Genomic DNA, 17,479 nt, shown 5'->3' with positions numbered 1-17,479 from the left:
AAACTCATTCTCCTCTATTTAACATAACCTGATTATAACATAATACATTTCAATTACGAAGCGTTTAGATAATAAAGAGGAAAATGAAAATCCTCATATCCCATCACTAAGAGATAACAACTATTAATACTTGAAGTGTATTCATCCATGATGAGGGAACAGAAGGCAAGCTGAGAACAACGCAGAAACGGACACCCCACAACCCTCCCCCCCCATGGGTTGTATGTGACATTCCTCAGGCACTCCTGGCTGCCCTAAAGGACAAAGAAACAGTTAACCTATAGATACCACAATCCTGCAAGACTTAAGTCTCCCTCAGTTTACAAATGTCTTAGCAGTTTACAAGAACAAAGCATTTCTACCAATAACCTAGCTTCCGGAAGGGAATGTAAATACAATTAAATGTCCTTATAATCTGCAGCCTCCAGGAAATTCCCAACCATATTAATGTTAACGCCTTGCTAGAGGGAAAAACAACCTTAACTTGATGATGGCAAGGCCTCCGGTATCCTGTGAATCTTCTTTAACACATGAAAGTATTTTCTCAACCTCCCTTTTTCCTTACCCTCCCCCAACTCCATAGTATATAATCAACCACCCCTCACAACGCGGGGCAGCAGCTCTTTCTGCCCACGGGTCCTGTCCCCGTGCTTTAATAAACCACCATTTTGCACCAAAGACGCCTCAAGAATTCTTTCTTGGTCATCGGCTCTGGACTCCACCCCACTGAACCTCACCTGTATTCCACAACCTCATCAATCCAGTTGTTTCTATGTATATGTGTGAGCATGTATGTGTATACACTAACTGTTTTCAAATCAGTTTTAACAATATCTACATATTAATTGTATATACCAATTTATAACCCACTTTCCTCCTTTATTGAATGAACATTTTTCCTTATCATTATTTTTAGTTATAAAATATTCCATTACATGGAAAAACCATAATTCATTTAATTAATCCACCAATATTAGAAATTTAGCTTGCAACTAAGTTTTAGTTATTATAAATAAAATAATGCGATTCTCTTCCGATAACCTTTCTCTTGCAATGGTACCAGCTTTCTTGAAAAAGCCAAACATGTCACATAGTATCAGTTTCCAGAGGATGTTGGGATCCCCAGCATACTACGATCTTCCTCTGCTTTAGTTAATTGGCCTACCTATTGCATCAGTGGCAGACTGGGAATTAGAATTGCCAGCTACCTGAAACCGCCCTTTGTTCTTGGCATTTTCCTGACGCACATCATAAAGATTTAGGCATATCTGAAGTTTAAAATATAAACTAAGATCATCGTGAGCTTTGACACTCAAGACCATTTCATTGAAAATGATACTGTCAATCCAGATACTTTTTAATTCTATTATTTTTTAAAGATTTTATTTATTTAAAAGAGAGAGAGTGAGCGAGAGAGAACACAAGCAGGGAGGAGCAGAGGGAGAGGGAGAAGCAGACTCCCCAGTGAGCAGGGAGCCTGACCGCGGGGCTCCATCCCGGGACTCCAGGATCATGACTGGAGCCGAAGGCAGATGCTTAACCGACTGAGCCACCCAGGTACCCCTATCCAGATACTTAAAAAAAAATTTTTTTTTTTTATCAAGGAGTCTCTATGCCCAACGTGTGGCCTAAACTCAGTACCCTGATGTCAAGAGTAGCATGCTCTACCGACTAAGCCAACCAGGCGCCCCAATCCAACATGTTCATAAGGAAAAATGCATTTAAGGCTGAGTTTCTTAGAATGAAGGGTCTGAGGAAACAGAAATATAGCTTTCAGCAGGTAACAAATTACCACAACTTTTCTTGATTTTTCAGACCTTGATTTTTTCAATGCAAGATTGCATTTAATTAGAATTGATAGGGGTGCCTGGCTGGTTCAGTAGGTTAAATGGCCAACTCCTGATTTCAGCTCAGGTCTTGATGTCTGGGTTGTGAGATGCAGCCCCGCGTTGGGCTCTGTGCCAGGCATGGAATCTGCTTAAGATTCTTTCTCTCCCTCGGGGCACCTGGGTGGCTCAGTCGTTGGGTGTCTGCCTTCAGCTCAGGGCATGATCCTGGTGTCCTGGGATCGAGCCCCGCATCAGGCTCCTCTGCTGAGAGCCTGCTTCTTCCTCTTCCTCTCCCACTCCCCCTGCTTGTGTTCCCTCTCTCGCTGGCTGTCTCTATCTCTGTCGAATAAATAAATAAAATCTTTAAAAAAAAAAAAAAGATTCTTTCTCTCCCTCTCCCTTGGCCTCTTCCCTCTCTCCCTCTCTAAAACAAAACAAAAGGAAAGAAAACAGAACTGCTACATCACCAGGAGCATGACATTCAACAACTGTCCATCCTCATGACAATATCATATCTAGTTTTGAGGTCCTCATTCTAAGGGATATTTGAGAAAGGAATCACCAAGATCTAAGGGAAAGACTTCAAAGCCCTACAAGCTACCATTTAAAAGAGGTGGTTGTTGGGCTGGGCATATGGTAGGTGCTTAATATTTGCTGAATAGTGGAGGTGATAAGAAATTGACAAGAAGCTGTGTGGTTTTCAAGGGGAAGGGAATCACTTAAGCTAGTGCCTCTATTTTTTTATTTCTAAAAATGAGGAGAAATGACTGCTCCCTCATGAAAAGAAAGGCTTAATATGGAACAACAGAGTTTGGTTTAAGCTAAGAAAAATACTATTAAAATAATAATCAGATATTAGCAAGCTGCAGAGAAGACTCGTGGAAACTGTATCCCTAGAGATGTCTGAAAATAATACAGTGAGAGTCTAGGAATACTACAGGTATAACAGAACTTCCAAAAACCAGAAGAGACCAGATTAACTTTTTAGCTCTTCACCAGCTCTAGAAGGAAATCAAGTAGATTTTATGCTTCTATAAAATGAATTGGTGGTTTCCCTAAAATAAAGCATATGTAACTGTAGCTTGGAGCTTGCTACCCACGGCTAGAATGAAAGTTGCATGGAATATAAAATAGGGCGATGACAATCGAGCTCCGTTTGTGCACCTGTGTCGACACACTGATTTGGCCAGCGTCAAGAGACCAAATATCCAATGGAATGGATCACGGCAGAGATAATGTGATAATTCCAACTTACATTTCTTCTTGTCACTTCTGGCAAAATCCAAGCCACAGGAACCACCATATTGTATTGATTCCTTCTGATGGTGACCCAGAATCTCACTACTTGTTTGGTGTGATCACTCTGTATTTGGTACTATTTGGTGTTGGGTCAATTCCATTCAACCTTATAACATCTGGAATTTGTCAGGCACTCTACTAGTCACAAGAAATGCCAAAAGCACCTCTCAATATGCTGTGAACTGCCCTCTGGATTCTGTGAAGAAACAGGTCTGCCCTCAATTCTCCTACTTCCTCCTGGGAAATACTTCTGAAATGTGTAAACGCTATGGTCACAGTTCCCTTCATGTGGAAGTCCAAGTGTGGCTGATGAAGAACCAAAGCGGCACTGAAGTCTCCAACAGCGAGTCCTTGCTGACATTTTCAACAGACCCACCATGAGAATATCAGCCCCACTAAATATGAAAACCTTACTGCCCGCTCAGATTTTTAAAAGGAAGATAATCTGTTGTAACCATGTCCTATGTCATGCCTCTCCCTTGGGGAAAAAGCACTCATTCTTGTAGTATGCCTGTCCCTTCAAAAACAAATCATTCTTCAGTTGCACATTTTTAAAGTGTTGTGACAAGCACCTGGGTGGCTCAGTCAGTTAAGCGTCTGCCTTGGGTTCAGATCATGATCCTGGGGTCCTGGGATCGAGTTCCGCTTGGGCTCCCTGCTCAGCGGGGAGTCTGCCTTTCCTTCTGCCTCCCTGAGCATGGGCTCATGCTCTCCCTCTCAAATAAACAAATAAAATCTTAAACACACACACACACAAACTGTTGTGAAAAACAAAAATAGGAAGGGGGAGGAGGTGTCCTTTGCTGTTTTATATTTAACTATACTCAGAGAAAAACTGTCTTAATAAAATCTTACATCTTTCTTGTGCTATATTCAATAACTTTAGAGACAAGACAAACCTGCACTTTTTGAAACGTAGGGGATTAGAAGAAATATAACATAGCACAGGACAGAGAAAAACACTAAGAACATAGTATGCCGACCCCATGATTCTTTTAACCAAGCTTAGAAGATGGAAATCCTGTGTTTTTTTAAATCACTACCATTGATTTTTGCTACAAACACAGCAAATAAACCTCCACTTCCAATTTTAGGCCAGTTAGTACAATAGCATTTCTTCCAAGGCCAAGTTTAAGTGAATTCCAAAAATGTGAAACAGTGATCGCAAGCAGAGCCATTTCTCAGAAGCAGGAAGTGCATGTTGGAAACTGGCCTCTTACCTTCGAAGAACTGCTGCAGGGCCTCATTTTCCCCTAACACATCCATCCTGGGGTCCTAGTAATATTTCCTCCCGGAACAAGTGTTCTCAGAGCTCGGGAAGTAAGTGCTGTCCTCTCGACTTGAAGCTTATGAATGCCCTTGAAAAATCTTCATTTTCTTTTTATTGGAGTGATGCCTATATTCTGCCAACAAATTGTGTCCAGAAAGATGGTTAGGTTCTCAAAATGATTATAAAACCAGGATATGTGACCATGCAGAAAAAAAAAATTCATGAAGAGGGAAGTGGTAACAAATCCATCTATCTTACTGTAGGGAACTGTTTCTACTCTGCCTTTCGTCTTTAAGGACCTTTGTCCTTAGTGACACATGTAATTACATAAATGGGCAATAAATACATAGTCTTATCTCTTATTTGTCCTTTTACACCAATATATTTATATCTCCCCCTCTATCAACCAGATCAATTTAGCCATAAGCAGGCAAATATACAGAGTTTGTGTGTGTGTTTTACTTAGAGAAAGCGGGCATATCAATATAACCATTTTTATAGATACTTTGAATAGCAGATAATTTAAACAGGCTTGTCCTAATGAAAAGTTAGGATTTGTAAAGTATTTCCAAATTTAATTACAGTGGAAACTTAAATTCCTTTGATACACACCTATCTTCTCCAGATTTTATTTTCTTTGAAAATAGAAAGTATGAAAAGCCCCTCTAATGAGCAACAAAACTGTATTTGATTCAGTAACTCTTACAACTGAGTATATATGGTTCACTGTTAGCTGGTTTCACTCTTCAATATAAAAGTTTTGCTTTCCTGCTCAACTATTAATTTACTTAATAATCACCTAAGAATACAATTAGGAAATTAAATTGTCTCTTTTAGTCCCTTCCTTTTCTCTTTTCCCCCAACTTTTTATCTTGAAAGTTTTTAATCTATAGAAAAGCTGCAAGGATAGTACCATGAAATAAATACCCACTTACTCTTCATCCAGATTTACTAATTACAAATATTTTCCCACTTTTGCTTTTTCTCTCTTGCTATATACATTCTTGGCTGAGCCATTTGAAAATAAGTTGCTGACATCTTGACATTTCACCCAGAAATAATTCTGTATATGTCTCCTAACAAATAAGGACATTCTCCCTCATAATCACAGTATTATTATACCTAAGAAATGTAATATAAATTTAATACTAATATCTCATTAGTATTAACCCCACTGTCCCCAAAATCTCTTTTACGACTTTTTCTTTTCTGATCAAAAATCTAATGAATGTTCATGCATTGCCTTTGGTTATGTCTTTTAGAGATATAGAACACTCTTATCATTTTTAGTTCTTTGGCTTTTTATGACATTGACACTTTTTTAACAATCCAGGCCCATTGTCTTATAGAATATCCCATATTGTGGATTTGTCTGATTGCTTCATTATTGTTAGAATTAGCATAGGTGATGTGGTATGCTTCCTAATAAGTATTTTAAAACCTCACACATATAAACTGTTCCTCGAAAACAAGCAAGGTAATTCTATATTGGAAAAAAAAAGAGAGAGAGAGAGAGAGGCTTAAAATCTTACTTTGAAGGTCGCCTTGGGCCCCAGACCTTCAAGGACAAGTCATCAAGTTGCTTAAAGAAATAAATTTTCTATTTTTTTTTTTTTTCCAGTTCAACTTGTGTTAAGCTCTCTGCTGGGTGCAGGAAGGAAAAAGATGAGTAAATAATGGTCTTGCCCTCCCCAGGTTTAAATGCAGGGCATGCGAAAAACGCAATTAACTTTAACTCAAGGCCTACTCTGATAAGGCTGGGAGAAAACATCTCAAGAGAACAGAGGAAGTAAAGATTTATTTAATCTAGGGGGTGTCATTGAGAGCTGAAACTGGAAGAGACTCAAACAACAAGTACGTGTATGCAGGAATGGCTGTGGCAGTGTGTGCTTCATGGAGAGAAAAGGTGGCAAATAGGCCGAAGAAGGATTTGGGCTACATCTGATCCCACGCATATTTATACTCTCTGTTGATGATTGCTATTTAGGTAGTGGTCATACACGATGTAATTAAATCTAACTGGAAAGAGAGCTGTGTTGGAATGTGTTGGTTAGGGCGGTAACTAAAGTTAGACCAGTCATAAAGCCTGAAGATGGTATAGAATCCAAAATTGGCTACTGATTGGATATACAGAGCAAGGAATAGGTCAAGTGATATTTTTAAGTATATGCCTTTAGGTGCAATATGAATTAAGATGCTGAAAACATGTAGCCCAGGGCTCAATCTAGACTCCAAGAGAAGTTCCCAGCCACGTTTTCTGGAGGCCGTTGGAAGTTAAGTCATCACACTGTATTGGCTGCCAAATGATGATAGAGGATCCTATCCAACAGTTCACCCAGACACCTCATGTTCTTAGCGGCAGAATAATGAGAGAGTGAAAACATAATAGGGAAAGAAATTAGATTGCACGTAATGGGCTGAGAAGCAAAGGTTAGAATAGGGTCCCAAGCTCCAACACTTACCAGGCCAGGCAGATAAGTGAGTTCAATGGGTCAACATGAGCAAACACCAACCATGTAAGCATATTGATAACTGACAAGTGCCCCTTTACTCTTGATGTCAGGAAGACAGGGGTGGTGGGGCATAGAGCAAACAGTTGCTACAAGCCCTGCTAAAGGGTGGAGTTACCCAGCAGGTACAATCACTCAGCTTCCTCCAAGAATGCGAATTCAGTGTTGTCAAAGAGGCCAATTTTAAAAGCGAAGCTAGAAATGCAGATTTTAATTTTATTTTTTTATTTTTTATTTTTTTAAGATTTTATTTAATTATTTGACAGAGATAGAGACAGCCAGCGAGAGAGGGAACACAAGCAGGGGGAGTGGGAGAGGAAGAAAGCAGGCTCATAGCAGAGGAGCCTGATGTGGGGCTCGATCCCATAACGCCAGATCACGCCCTGAGCCGAAGGCAGACGCTTAACCGCTGTGCCACCCAGGCGCCCCCAGATTTTAATTTTAAATCTCATTTTTAAACGATGCAACTAATTTGTTCAGAAACAACTCAAAGGTAAAAATAAACCAAAAGACTGTCAAGGACAAATAGCACATATGTGAAAATGGGATTCGGCCTACAGGACTGCAGTTTGCAACCTCCGGGTGAGAGGCTAACCTATAACAACCAACATGGTTTGAGGAAGGTAAAGTGAATCTAGAAGAAAGTTGTTGGAAGGCCTGGAAAATATAGCTGTATTAATTAATGAGTCCAGAACACACAGCTGAAGGCACAATCCAGCTGGTGACAATGGGGGTTTAAGGTTTCTCCCTCTTGGAGAATAACAAATAACCACCCATACTTCCTTGATCATGGTCTTTATATCTCTAGTATCTCCTAATTCTATTGGGCATCCCCATTTTGCATAGATCTGGTGGAGATTCATTTCTTGAGCAGTGATCTAAGGTAGCTATGGTTTAGATGTTTGGGTACTGACGTTTCCTAGAGAACTCCAAAAATAAATAGGTAAAGGCTGAGCTGCTCTGGTTAAACCTGGTGCTGTGGCTCAAGTTGGGAATGTAATGACGGAGATTTCGTCTCTCTCAAGTCTGTCCCTGAGATCTATAGCTCCAGAATTCTTGTACTCATACCATAGTCCCACCTCTTGCCGTTAGATTATATGTGGATTTGTACTTCCTAGAGAGCTGCTGTTAGGGTTTCTACTCTTCTCTATATTTCAGCAGCTTTGCTCATTGTGGTATTGAAATGTTTTTTTTTTTTTAAAGATTTTATTTATTTATTCAACAGAGATAGAGACAGCCAGCAAGAGAGGGAACACAAGCAGGGGGAGTGGGAGAGGAAGAAGCAGGCTCATAGCAGAGGAGCCTGATGTGGGGCTCGATCCCATAACGCCAGATCACGCCCTGAGCCGAAGGCAGACGCTTAACCGCTGTGCCACCCAGGCGCCCCCAGATTTTAATTTTAAATCTCATTTTTAAACGATGCAACTAATTTGTTCAGAAACAACTCAAAGGTAAAAATAAACCAAAAGACTGTCAAGGACAAATAGCACATATGTGAAAATGGGATTCGGCCTACAGGACTGCAGTTTGCAACCTCCGGGTGAGAGGCTAACCTATAACAACCAACATGGTTTGAGGAAGGTAAAGTGAATCTAGAAGAAAGTTGTTGGAAGGCCTGGAAAATATAGCTGTATTAATTAATGAGTCCAGAACACACAGCTGAAGGCACAATCCAGCTGGTGACAATGGGGGTTTAAGGTTTCTCCCTCTTGGAGAATAACAAATAACCACCCATACTTCCTTGATCATGGTCTTTATATCTCTAGTATCTCCTAATTCTATTGGGCATCCCCATTTTGCATAGATCTGGTGGAGATTCATTTCTTGAGCAGTGATCTAAGGTAGCTATGGTTTAGATGTTTGGGTACTGACGTTTCCTAGAGAACTCCAAAAATAAATAGGTAAAGGCTGAGCTGCTCTGGTTAAACCTGGTGCTGTGGCTCAAGTTGGGAATGTAATGACGGAGATTTCGTCTCTCTCAAGTCTGTCCCTGAGATCTATAGCTCCAGAATTCTTGTACTCATACCATAGTCCCACCTCTTGCCGTTAGATTATATGTGGATTTGTACTTCCTAGAGAGCTGCTGTTAGGGTTTCTACTCTTCTCTATATTTCAGCAGCTTTGCTCATTGTGGTATTGAAATGTTTTTTTTTTTTAAAGATTTTATTTATTTATTCAACAGAGATAGAGACAGCCAGCAAGAGAGGGAACACAAGCAGGGGGAGTGGGAGAGGAAGAAGCAGGCTCATAGCAGAGGAGCCTGATGTGGGGCTCGATCCCATAACGCTGGGATCACGCCCTGAGCTGAAGGCAGACGCTTAACCGCTGTGCCACCCAGGCGTCCCTGAAATGTTTTTATTTTAGTTTTTAAAAGATGCTGGCTTGGACTGAGTGGTAGTAGTGGACATGGAGGGAAGTGGAGAGACCCAAAGTATGTTTTGCAGAGCTGATGTGACTTGCTGATGGATTGGATTGAAGGTGGTGGTGACAGAAACCAAGAACAAGCCCTAGACTGTTGCGTAAGCAACTGAGCTAAGTGTCAATGTCGGGTTTGAGATGCCCATTAGAAATCCAAGCGGAAGGGCTGACAAGCAAATGGATACCAGAGCCCGAAGTTACGGAAGGGATGTCAGAGTTGGAGATGTAGAGTTAGTTATATGCAAATGGTACTTGGTTTTCAAAGCCAGGGGCCCAGATGAGATGATATAAAGAATATTTAGATAAAGAGAAGGGGGCCCAGGGCAAAACTCTAGGGATTCCAGCATTTAAAAGCTAAGAAAGAGCCAGCTAGAGTTGTGACCAAAGCTGTCACAGAAAACCTCAAATTCCCCACCGTGGCTTACTAAGACCTACCTTGTCTGACCCATGCCTCCCTATCCAGCTTTCTCTTACCAAACTCCCTGACACTCAGTCTTTTTTGCCGTTTTTCAAGTTCATTTCTTCCTTAGGGGCCGTATGCCAGCTTTGAGCTCTCTTGCTGCTTGCCTCCCTTCACAAGCCTGGGTCTGGTCAGAGCCCAACTTGAAAACGTGGCCTTTCCTGACCACCCAGTCTGAAGGACTTATCCATTCCCCTTCTAGCCCATTACCGCATCTTAAGTATCTCTAGAGCACTTATCTTTTAGTATTTCTTTTTGTCCATTTCTCAGGGAACTGCGAGCTCCACGAGACTGACTTCACCTGTCTTGCTCACTGCTCTATCTTCGGCACCGACAGCAGCACCTGGCACACACAAGACCCAAATATGTGTGAATGAGGAGGAGGAATTCTGTCTAGAAGTTCTGCACAAAAATTAACAGACACTGCTGGGCCCTTATGTGTCTACATAAAGACAAGAAACTTAGTTGTCTGTTGAGATGGCAATTGTACTGCATTCCATGAAAAAAATAAAGAACTATTTTTCTAGCACAAAAGTTAGACACAAATATAAATTCATACTGCTTTGACCTCTCTGTCTTAAACATTTTGTCAGAATTACTGAGGGAAAAACACAACGAAGAAAACCTTTAAAAACAAAGTTTCTGAGTAAGAGTGGACCCATGTAAGACTCTGGCTGCATGAAACAAAAACACACAGCATTCACATGGTCGTGCTGCTAAGTGGATAAGTGGGTGGTTGCCACTTAAGGTCTGAGACCCAATGCTCAGAAACCAAACCTTTGCTGGGGCACCCGGGTGGCTCAGTCAAGCGTCTGCCTTCGGCTCAGGGCGTGATCCTGGGGTTCTGGGATCAAGTCCCACATCGCACTTCCTGCTCCACTGGGAGCCTGCTTCTTCCTCTCCCACTCCCCCTGCTTGTGTTCCCCCTCTTGCTGACTCTCTGTCAAATACATAAATAAAATCTTAAAAAAAAAAAGAAAGAAAAGAAACCAAACCTTGTTCTCCCAGTGTAAATGCTGAGTCAAAGGTTGTAGATTGTTCTAGAGCTGGGAGAGACAAGAGAGAATACTTGATTTAGCCTTTGTTAAGGAGGTCAGAGAGGAGTGGTGACTTGCCTAACTGATCAGTGTTGGGAACCACCCCCGGAGAATGCAGTTTTCCTGAGCAACTCCTGATGCAACTTCTCTCCATCGCTCTCTCCTCAACTCTGAACCTATTTATACAAATTCAACAAAAAGTCTTTTTTTCTTTTTTAGAATTGGTAGTCTAGGCAATTAAATTCTGTCCAGAAACACTCTCCTGAGCCAAGGTTAATCAGCACACTAATGATTCCATCTCCTTTGCCTCGCCATTTCTACTAGCTCCTCTGTAGTCAGTTTTCTTTGCAGGCGGTTTCCCTGTCATGGTTACACAGGGCCGAGTGCCGTACTTCTCCATCTCCAAAGTATCCCTAAAGCTCCTATCTGATCCCAGGGCTAAACTACTCCCAAATGTGTCACCTAGCCTGACCTTATTGTTGAAGTTGAACCTGTGTATCAATACCTACTTAATATCTCCATTTTGATGCTTAATGTGCATCTCAAACTCAACGTGGCAAACACTGAGTTCTTGCATCTCTTCCATACTTACATAATTTGAGCCTATCCCAGATCTCCCCATCTCAATAAATGCAGTAATAGCTCAAGCCAAAAGCCTAGGATTCAAACCTGACTTCTCTCCTTTCCTCTCTCCCAAATCCAATTCATCAGCAGGTTCTGTTCTGCTCTTTGGTTGTGAATGCAGGAGCATTGGACTAATCATAACCCTTGGTTCATAACACACCACCAATGGTCTGCGCACAATTGTCCTCATTCATACATATGCTCTTCATGACAAGTGAACCCATCATCCAACCCAGGGACTAGAACATCCACAATGACTTACTCATACGTATGTTCCTCCCAGTTCTCTCCCTTTTCCTTCCTCCTCCATACCAGAGGTAACCCTAACCCGAACTGTGGGTTTATCACTATTTGGATTTTTTAAAAATAGTTTTGTTATATCTATACACACACACACACACACACACACACACACTTAAACAATTGTTGTTTTAGTTTTTGAACTTTATGAGAAAAGCATCACACGGTCTTCTGAGCATTTTGCTTTTCCACTCAGTCTATGTTCTATTCAGTTGCTGTGCTGCATGTAGCTGATGTTCATTCACTTTGCCCCCCACGTGATAGTCCCCTATGTGAGCACACAACGCTTTACCCTCCTGTTAGATGGACATGTGTATCTTTTCCAAAACATTCTTAAAGATGCATTTTGGGGCACTTCGTGCAAGTATTTCTCTTGAGTATATGCCTACAAGCTGAGCTGGTGGGCTGTGGGGAATGTCCAACTTTTCAAATGAATGCTTTCTCACAGTAGATATACCAATTGACCCTTTCATGAACAATTTATGAGTAGTCCTATTGAAATTCTCTGACTTCACTGGGCTTAATTTTTGCTAGTTGAATTTAAACCTGTCACTGTGGTCTTGATTTGTTCCCCTGTTAATAAATGAAGACCATTTAATAGTTTATTAGCCCACATGCACTTCCAACTCTATGGAAGACCTGCTCCAGCCATTTCCCATTTTTTGTTTTTGTTTTTTTTTTTTTTTTGGATTTGTAGAATTTCTGTATATATTCTTGATACTAATCTATTATTGGTTATGAGTTTTGCAAATATCTTCTCATAGCTTGTAGTTTGGCTTTAACGTGCCTTTTGATGGGCAGAAACGTAGCGCAACTTTCTCTCACGGTTATCTTTTATGGTTTCTTTTGCTTTCAGTTTAAGAAGTTCTTAGAAGCAGATCAGGAAGGTATCCACCTATATTTTCAAAATATATTTCACCTAAAATTTCAACTGTAATTTCCACATCAGAAGTTCTACAGTTTCAGGACATTTAAACAAGAGGTTTTTTTTGTGTGTATGGTGTAAGGAAAAGATACAATTTCATATGTTCCTTTGTCTTTGTCAGCTCTATTTAATGATTAGTCCAATCATTGACCTACCTGTCATCTCTGTCAATATGAAATTTACAAATACGTGTGGGTCTACTTTGGAGCTCTCCCCCCCTTGGCCATTTTCTCTATTTCTGCACTGTGTCACTTTCTTAAATACTTCAGCTTCATAAAAAGTCCTTCTGGGAGGATGAACGCTTCCTCCTTTCTTGTTCTTCAGAAATGCTTCAGTCATTCTTCATCCTTGACTCCGCCACATAAATTTGATCAATTTGCCAATTCCAGCAGATTTGGGGGTTTAGTTTGGAGATGCACTAAATCTACACATTCATTTAAAAAATATTGTCCTACTCATGAACATAGATCACTCTAGTCCTCTTCAATGTTTTCTTTAGTAAAGTTTTATAACTTTCTCTCCATAGATCTGACACATCTTTGGTTAGATTTATTGCAAGGTACTTCAGAATTCTTTTTGCAATTGTTTGGTGTCTTTTTAAAAATCTAATTTTTAACTGTGGCTGTATGTAAGTACAATTCACAAATATATATTGATCCTGTATTTAGCCATCTTACTAAACTCTCCAATTATGTCTAATAATTTGATGGAAGACTTTATTTTCTATGTAGACAATCATACCATAAGGAGTTTTATTTTTTCCTTCCCAATCACTGTATCTTTATTTTCCTCATCTTGCTGCACTAACATTTACAATATAATTTTTTTATTTAATACAAATGAATACAGTAATCATCTTTGTTCCACTGTTGATTTTAAAGAAAATGCTTCTAACATTTCCCACCTTAGGATGGTGTTTACTGTAAGATTTTTTAAGCTATCCTTTATCAAGATGAAAAGATTACTAAATGTTTTTCTACAGCTATTGATCAGATGGTTTTTCACTTTTATTCTGTAAATGTGAATTAGATTTATAAACTTTCTAATTTACCATTTAAAAATATTTTTAAGTAATCTCTGCACCCATTGTGGGGCTCAAACTCATGAACCTGAGATCAAGAATTGCATGCTCTAGGGGCGCCTGGGTGGCACAGCGGTTAAGCGTCTGCCTTCAGCTCAGGGCGTGATCCCGGCGTTATGGGATCGAGCCCCACATCAGGCTCCTCTGCTATGAGCCTGCTTCTTCCTCTCCCACTCCCCCTGCTTGTGTTCCCTCTCTCGCTGGCTGTCTCTATCTCTGTCAAATAAATAAATAAAATCTTTAAAAAAAAAAATAAAAGAATTGCATGCTCTACTGACTGGGCCAGTCAGATGCCCCTCTATTATACCATTTTTGCATTCCTGGGATAAACGCCACTTGGTCAGTGTGTTACATTGTCTGTTTTTGCATATCTACCAATGACAAAATGGACCTGTAATCTTGTTGTTTTTTTTTTTTTAAAGATTTTATTTATTTNATTTATTTATTCGACAGAGATAGAGACAGCCAGCGAGAGAGGGAACACAAGCAGGGGGAGTGGGAGAGGAAGAAGCAGGCTCATAGCAGAGGAGCCTGATGTGGGGCTATCCCATAACACCGGGATCACGCCCTGAGCCGAAGGCAGACGCTTAACCGCTGTGCCACCCAGGCGCCCCTGTAATCTTGCTTTCTTATACTGACTGTCCCAATCTGGTTTTACTATCAAGGTTATATTGGTTTTTGATGTATGAAACATAGTAATTCTATTCCTCAGAATACATATAAGATTAGAATAACTCATTCTTTAAAGTTTGTTAAAGTCATTTATGCCTAGAGTTTTGTGAGATTTTTAACTACTCCTCTCCTTGAATAGTAATAGTACTGCTCAGGCTTCTGATTTCTTTTCAATCAAAATACATTTTCTAGGAATTTTGCCATTTTGTCTAAATTTTCAAACATACTGGGATGTTGTTCATAATATTCATGTTTAATATCTGCAGTATCTATACTGACATACCCTTTTTTCACTCCTGGTATGGTTATTTGTGTATTTTCTCTTTTTCTCCATATCAGAAATTTTTGTCCATTTTGTTCATCTTTTCAGTCAACACACAACTTCGTTGATCCTCTATTGCATCCGTTTTCTATTTCTGTTCTTATCTCCTTCCTTTAATCTTGTCCTATAACTTAAATGAACACTTAGCTCATTTTAAAAACATGTAAACATTTAAAGCTGTAACACCCAGTGCTTATCACATCGCCCAATTATGCAACTGATAAATTATTGATCACTACATCTGAAACCAATGATGTACTACTATATATTGGCTAATTGAATTTAAATTAAAAAAACCTTTAAAGCTACAAAATCTCCCTTGCAATACTACTTTCTTTTTTTAATTGAAAAGTAGGTGACATTCGTTTCAGGTGTACAGCATAGTAATTGGACAATTCCATATATTACATAATGCTCACCACAGTATAGTCACTGTCACCAAAGTTATAACATTGACTATATTCTCTATGCTGTAACTGGAACTTTGTACCTCTTAATCCCCCTCACCTATTTTGTCTGATGCCCACTCCCCTCCTCTCTAGCAACCACCAGTTTATTCTCTGTATATGAGTCTGTTTCTGTTCATTTTTTGGATTCCACATTTAAGTGAAATTATATGGTATTTGCCTTTCTCACACTTATTTCACCCTGCATATTCATAATGTCCACTAGGCTCCATCCATGTTGTTGCAAATGGCAAGATTTCATTCTTTTTGATGGCTAATATTCCATTGTGTGTGTGTGCACACGTGCACACATCACATCCTCTTTATCCATTCGTCTATTGATGGGACACTAGGGCTGCTTCCGTAATTTGGCTATTGTAAATAATGCTGCAATAAACATAGAGGTATTAGGGTGCACGTATCTTTTTGAAGCAGCGTTTTCATTTATTTTGGTAGTGAAATTATTCTGTTATTTTTCATAGCAGCTGCACCAATTTACATCCCCACCAAGAGTACATGAGGGTTCCCCTTCTTTACATCCTTGTCAACACTATGTCTTTTTGATACTAGCCATTCTGACTGGTGTAAAGCACCATTTCGTTGTGGTTTTGCTTTGTATTTCCCTGATGATTAGTGACATTGAGCATCTTTTCATGTGTCTGTTGAGCATCTATATGTTGTCTTTGGAAAAATGTCTCTTCAGGACCTCTGCCCATTTTTAATGAGATTAGTTTTTTAATGTTGAGTTGTAGGAGTTCCTTATGTATTTCTCATTTGGTATTATTAGTCAGCCCTAGTATTTTTATATTTCTATTATTACTACTATTATTAATTTTCTTACTAAGTCTTCTTGGTGAACTCAATTTTTAGCATTAGATAGCACCCATCTCTATCCCTAATAATGCTTATGTTTTAATGCCTGTTTTGTTAGATAGTAGTATAACTACACTAGCTTTCTTTTGGTATTTTCCTTTTTCCAGGCTTTTATTTCAACCTTTCCATGTCCTTATGCTTTGTGTATAAATATATGATTTCCATATCACACTATTCATTTCTCTATTTGATCTTTTTTTCTTTGGTCCTTCACATTTAATTGGTATCTCTCTCTTCCATCTAACAAGCAAGACTGGAACTTTAATTACCCTCACAATCTCTGGTCTCCTCCCACTGCCACTGTTAATTAAAGAATTTTAATTCTAGATTGTTATATACTTTATTTTCTTTAGCCTTACCTTTATTCTTTTAAAGTCATACACAAACTCCATAAGTATCTCTTTTTTCCCCCAAATCTCTTGCAGCATCTCTCGGATTTGTTTCTCTTCATACTTACTTTCTCCAAAAGTGTTTTAAATTTGCATTTTTGGGTGGAAAATTTTCTGAAGTTTTGAAAGTCTGAGAACATGTTTATTATGCCTTCACATTTGAATAACTATTTATCAGGACATAAAATTCTAGTTTCAAAGTTCTTTTCATGTTCAATTTCAGATTCCTGAGCTGGGCATGGTAGTGATGGTTTCTACCACATCATACCATTCTCAAATATCCTTTTCTCTGTAGATTCCCACCCATCCTGGTGATTGAATCTCCTACAGGTAAGGTTGACCAATCTCTGAAGACAGGATTGAAAACAATGCCATCTTCAGAAAACTAGGTCTCTCATACACTGTTGCTGTAAAAATAAATTTGTTCAACTTCTGCAGAGAGCAATTTGGCAAAGCAGATCAAATATTTAAAAATACACATAAACCTTGACCCAACAATTTTACTTCTAGGCAAGTCTACATGAAGGAAACAACCCAACAATGTGCAAAGAAGTATGCATAAGAATATTCGTAACAGCATTATGATATGAAAAAAATTTTAAAGCTAATTTCCAAACCAATTATATTAACATCCTTTAATCAAAACCATGTAGTGATTAAAGACATGTAGAAAAAATATTTAAGTTAAAGAAGAAAGTCTACTTTCTTCCCACAAATTTGGATATGTAGGTAGAAAATATCTGAAAGCTGAAAGGCTCTTCTTCAGAAATACTAACAGTAGCATTCTCTAGATGGAGAGATTGACTTCTTCTTTTTGTCTTCTTTAAATAAAAACCTTCTTTGAAGTCCAATCTACGAAACAGACAAAAATAGAGCCATTCTTGTGGGGGTACAGAGCCGATCCTGTCTGCTTAGCCTTCTTCCTTGCCCCTCACAGGCTGCTGTGCAGTTTGAAAACTACAATTCAATACATTCTGCTTACCCTACATGCCATGTCAGAGCTATAAGAGAAAGCAAAAACATA

The 17,479-nt window shown here is 39.3% G+C and overlaps 1 protein-coding gene across 1 annotated transcript in view; it reads right to left on the bottom strand.

Moving 5' to 3' along the window:
• The window catches only part of MYRFL (myelin regulatory factor like), a 119,202-nt gene extending 114,793 nt beyond the window's left edge, over positions 1-4,409 (bottom strand). The window contains exon 1 of the mRNA XM_019802729.2: positions 4,349-4,409. Within this exon, the coding sequence (XP_019658288.2) occupies positions 4,349-4,394 (46 nt within the window). The 5' untranslated portion in view covers positions 4,395-4,409. The remainder of the gene's footprint in view (positions 1-4,348) is intronic.
• Positions 4,410-17,479: the final 13,070 nt, after the last annotated feature.

The sequence above is a fragment of the Ailuropoda melanoleuca genome, chromosome 15 (assembly GCF_002007445.2).
Source record: "Ailuropoda melanoleuca isolate Jingjing chromosome 15, ASM200744v2, whole genome shotgun sequence".
NCBI classification, from domain to species: Eukaryota; Metazoa; Chordata; class Mammalia; order Carnivora; family Ursidae; genus Ailuropoda; species Ailuropoda melanoleuca.
The sequence above is the reverse complement of the archived record's forward strand: the minus strand, read 5'-3'. Positions and strand labels throughout refer to the sequence as shown.